This window comes from Physeter macrocephalus, chromosome 21, assembly GCF_002837175.3.
Source record: "Physeter macrocephalus isolate SW-GA chromosome 21, ASM283717v5, whole genome shotgun sequence".
NCBI lineage: Eukaryota > Metazoa > Chordata > Mammalia > Artiodactyla > Physeteridae > Physeter > Physeter macrocephalus.
The window spans coordinates 7,775,981-7,780,887 of record NC_041234.1 but is presented as its reverse complement, the minus strand read 5'-3'; the positions used below and the strand labels follow the sequence as shown (position 1 = coordinate 7,780,887).

Sequence of the window (4,907 nt, the reverse complement as noted above, 5' to 3'; positions counted from 1 at the left end):
CATGAGTAATAAAAGTTCACCTATCTAAAACTGTCTCCTCCTCAGCCCTCTTTTGAGTTTCATTTTCAGTCCTGGAGAAAGCTTCTATTTACTTCTCCCCTGACCCCCAACAGTTTTAAGCCCTCCTACTGTTTCTCCGCTTAACAGTTATCAGAAACTTGCTCTCCAAATAGGATGCTAATTTCCCTGATTGGTACCTGTGTCCAACTCCAGCCTTTAAGTTTACAAAATTCCTTAAAAAATGTGGAAATTTTGTTCCTAACTAGCAAAGTGATCTACTTCCCCTTCAGAATAGTATTTGTGTGTGGGATGAGGTTGTTGGGGGCAAGATGTTTTTTCCAATTTCCAGTTCCACCTCTTTTACTGGTGTAAAAAAAACGGGCTTTTTCATTGTGGGCCTTAGTTTCTAAGCTCTTGAAAATTCTGCTGGATTAAGTGTAGTGTCATCAGTATAAAGTCATATTTTTATATGTTGCTACATGTAAAACCTTGGGAACTCAACTGGCTTCTTTCTAGACATTGGGAACACCAGCACAACACAGCTCCTGACCATAACACACTTTAAACTGGGTTAAAAACTCTTTTTTATAAAAATCTGTCAAGTTATCATGTTTCTTGGGCAGTTTTACTTTGCACTCAACAGCAAGAAAAATGTCTAAGAAATAAAGGATCAGTAAAAATGCTTACACCAAACAATTAAATCAAAGGGTAGTTTATTAAAAAAGAATCAAAACAGAAACTCTAAGTACCAGTGTGTACATTGTACACATTGAAATGACTCACAAGAGTGGAGTTTTTTTCATAGACATTATCATACCACCTTGCTGTTCATTAAAGATGTTCAACAGAAGTCTGACTCCAACGTCCATACAAGGATTGCCATCTTAAACAGACCTTACTTCAAACATGCAACAACGCCACTGGTAATAAAGCTTTGGAATGGGTGCTCATTCTATCATTTCACTACAAATAGGATAGAAAGCAAGGTAAGTTGAGAATTTATTCTAAAATAGAATGGAAGCTGTCATTGTCTACACCAGCACTCCTCACTCCTCTGCTGCCATTTTTAGCAAGTACTCCTTGTCGATCTTGAAGAGTCTCCATCCCTCTTCGCTGGACAGATCAGAAGCACCTCTTCTTTTGTAGAAGTTGATAGATGGTTCATTCCACTCTGCTACTAAGAAGTGCATGCTGCTGCAGCGACACTTCATCGCAACCTGTTACACAGGAGAGGAAAACACAAACTCAGTGACATTTCACCTGCTTTCCAAGACCCAATTTTGAATCAGGCGTTAAAATAATGCAGTAACCCTTACAAATTTGGAAACCAAACACCAAGACATACCTGGCTTAGATTCTTCAGAATTTCTGATCCTATGCCAAAGCCTAAAAAAGAAAGAGAAGTACCATTCAAAAGGTCATTTAAAAAATTTCAAGCCCTGATTTCTCTTTAGAGCAGCCCCCCTGAACTCAACCATACCTCTATAATCACTCATTACGAAGAAGTCCTCAAGATACAACAGTTTGCCAATCCATGGGTCATAGGTAAAATAGTACATGGCAAAACCAACAATGCTGTGTCCTGTAATAAGAGTATCACATGAGTTATGGATGAAAAACAATCCGTCAAAGTTGTAGCTGCAAACTCAAAAGTCTATCATAAGTTTTTAAAAAACATACATGCATGTATTACAGAAATAAGTAGCCAGTGGGCCAGACTGTCTCCTGACTTTTATGCTAGTGTAATCCAGGCCACTGTTGGATGATCTCACTGTTCTTAGAACATGTATTTGCAAAAAGCACACATAGAGCTAGCTGAAACCAGGCTAAAACTGTGGACTGGCCACTCTGCAATCTGCTGGATCTCACACTCAGGAAGTGAGAATGCTTTCATTACTTGCCAGAACGAAAGTGCTATGGTCTTAAAAACTAAACACACACATTATTCACATCCTATTGATATACTGGTATCTTGACTTGGGAATAAGTCAGGTTTACACGGCAGTTCAGAATAGTTAAGTATTTGTAGTTTAGAAACTCTGCTTCCTTAAGATCAGGACATCAGGCCAAAAGAGCAACGTTTAATTTCAGAACTTGCCTTCCAATTCACACATTTTCGATTTGCTCTCCCCAGTGTTTAAGCCGCAAGAAGTAGAGGTACCCAGGTGTAATGTAACATCCATATACCTCTGGAAAGTACCTCATCCCTTACGTTTTCTGCTCATTTTTTCTAGTATGAGGAAATGACCTCAGAAAAAACCTTAAGCACCCCCCACCGCCCCTGCCCAACAACTTCCCTCTTTAGCTCTGTCTTCTGCCCATTCAACAAGGACCAGAAAGGAGAAAACAACAACAAAGAAAAAACAAAGAAAAAAAGGAAAAAAGCATCTGACTCCTTCTTTACGGGTGTCTGTAATTCCAATTGGAGGCAAAGGTTTCAAATTAAACTTTCTAGCCATTTTATAGTCCTTTGCAAACAGGAAGTGAGTACAATGGAGCTTCTGATCTACCGTGTTTTAAGTGTGTGATAATAGGGCCTTACCTCATTTATCATGATCATCTACTTTATTGGGTAAAGGATCTTTTAGTTACCTCCCCGCCCATCCATGTACACGGAAGGGCCATGTACATGGCGAAGCTAGAGACTGTAACCTGAAGATTGGGACAAATTAAAGAAAAAAATGTAATTTAACACAAATACAAAAACGGTTACGTTAGGGTCAAACAAGAACCATTTATGAAACTGAATTACAATAAACGACTTTATACCTAACTTTTCCGGGCCTCCACAGCACTGATACTTAAACAGCTCTTCTAACCCGCCCTATTATTAAGTGCAGCACATCTATTTTTCTTTTCTCAATAGTTTGAACACTGGCTGGCTAGTATTTCTGGCCAACTTCTCAGTAAGTAACTTCAGCCTGTGTTGTCAGTGCTTCTACAGAGCAGCCACTACGTCTTCCACAACGCTCGGTCTCTCCGGCTTCTGGAAGGAGAGGGCGATTACCTTCTGGAGTCATGTGCTCCTTGGGCACTTCTGCAACCAGGCAGTGGTAGAAGGGGTGCTCTCCAAAACCATCCTCTAGCAGATCTGCAAGAAGAGGCAGCAGGGACAGTGTTGGCCTCGATGAAGGTGGCAGACACCGGACGCTCGTCCCCCGCCCCGCCACTGGTGCGTTACCTTTTTCAGTTAATATTACTTGCTCTTCCATGTATTCGTATTTAGCCAATTCCTGGGTTGATGTACACAGAAAAAAATAAGACAAGCAGAAAATTAAGTGAGGCCCCGGCCCGGCCAGCTCGGGGGAATGGGGTGGGCTGGGCGGGGATTCATTCCCAGAGTCTCGCCCGGAGCGGCGCGGCCGGCCCGGGGCTGGGAGAGGCAGGCGGGGAAAGGGGAACCTACCGTGGACAAGGACCCCACCGCCCGCCGAAGGAAAAACCCATGCCTCCCGCTACCTTGATCAGCCGCAGAATGTCACTGCAGTCGGCGGCGGTGGCCGGGCGGATCACGAATTTAGCCATTTTCTTCTTTTGCTTTTCTTCCCTTTGCGGACCAAGCCCCTGTACTTGAACAGCAAGAGGAGGTGGTTCCTCATTCGTCTCCCGGGAGCGTCCTCTTTCCAGTCAGGATGGCACCATGACCCGGCGAACCTCGGCGAACGAAGTAAGAACACCAGCTAACTGAGGCAACACCGCTCGCCTCAGCTGCCGGGCTCCGTTTTTTAGCGCGAAGAAGCCCCGCCCCGGGCCGTGAGGCGGAGGCACCTCGTCCAATGAGGCGCCTTGTCCAATGAGGCCGCGGCGCCTCGTCCAATGAGGCCGCGTCCGCCCCCCCTCTTCCGGGCACCTCCCTCTCTTCCGGCCGCCCGTGTGAACCCGGCCCGCGCGGGCGGGGGCGCGGGCGGTGAGGCGCCAGGTGCGGCTCTCTAGCGGCGCCCTCTAGCGGCGCCTGGCGGAGCCTTCCCGAAAGCCCGACCTCGGAGCCTAAGCGTCCCTTAGTAACCTTCGCAAAAAGGAAGAGAGGGGTTCCCCTTTTGGCCCTGGACCAGTGACTTTGCTGTTTCTTCCTTGCAGAGACCTGGCTTTGGGCGATGGGGGGATAAGGGGATTAGAGCAGTGGCTCTCATAGGGTGGTCTGAGGGGCCCTGTGGATCCGAAGATCCTTTCAAAACTAGCTTCATAGTAATGGTTTCGTTTCCCTTTCTTACTCTCGCTGAAATTTTCCAGAGAACTGATGTGTGATGACGTCATCGCTCTCATGACTAAAGGAATGTGTGCTTGTATTGTGTTTTCTAGAATTTCCTAAGCTTTCAGAATGTTCCACATTTGTTGAAAACTAGAAACAAACATATCCAAGAATCCCAGTGAATGCCAAGTAGCATAAACACAAAGAAACCACATCAAGGCACTGCAGAATCAAATTTCTCAAAACTAGTGATACAGAGAAAATCTTAAATTAAGACTAATCACTGGTTTCTCATCAAAAACAATGCAAACCTGAAGATGGTGGAACAACATCTTTAAAGTATTGGAAGAATGCTTTCAACCCAGAATTTTATATCCAGTGAAAATGTCCTTCAAAGATGAAGGCAAAATAAAGACATTTCAGATAAGCTAAAGCCAAGAGCATTCATCACTAGTGAACTTGTACCACAAGGAATGCTAAAAGAAGTTCTTCAGGTTAAAGGAAAATGATACCAGATGGACCCAAGAATCTATGCAAAGGAATGAAGAGTACCAGAAATGTTTTCTGACATCAGAAGTGGGATCCAAAGAAGACCCTCAACAACTCTGAGGCCAGTGAGCAACCACATGCTGGTACCCACTGGGCCCAAGGAGCTCACCACTTTCTTGCCAACCTTGCAGTCAGCCTGAATGCTGCTCTCTTTGCATGTTGAGCTCTC

General features: G+C 44.6%; 1 protein-coding gene across 1 annotated transcript; it reads right to left on the bottom strand.

The window, feature by feature from the left end:
• Positions 1–696: 696 nt before the first annotated feature.
• Positions 697–3,710, bottom strand: SAT1 (spermidine/spermine N1-acetyltransferase 1). Its single transcript, XM_007116032.3, has 6 exons — positions 3,460–3,710; positions 3,182–3,233; positions 3,008–3,091; positions 1,481–1,582; positions 1,346–1,386; positions 697–1,217 (listed from the first exon to the last, which is right to left on the bottom strand). Exons 1-6 carry the CDS (start codon positions 3,523–3,525, stop codon positions 1,047–1,049), a joined length of 516 nt encoding a protein of 171 aa, XP_007116094.1. The 5' UTR covers positions 3,526–3,710; the 3' UTR covers positions 697–1,046.
• Between the last annotated feature and the right edge of the window lie 1,197 nt (positions 3,711–4,907).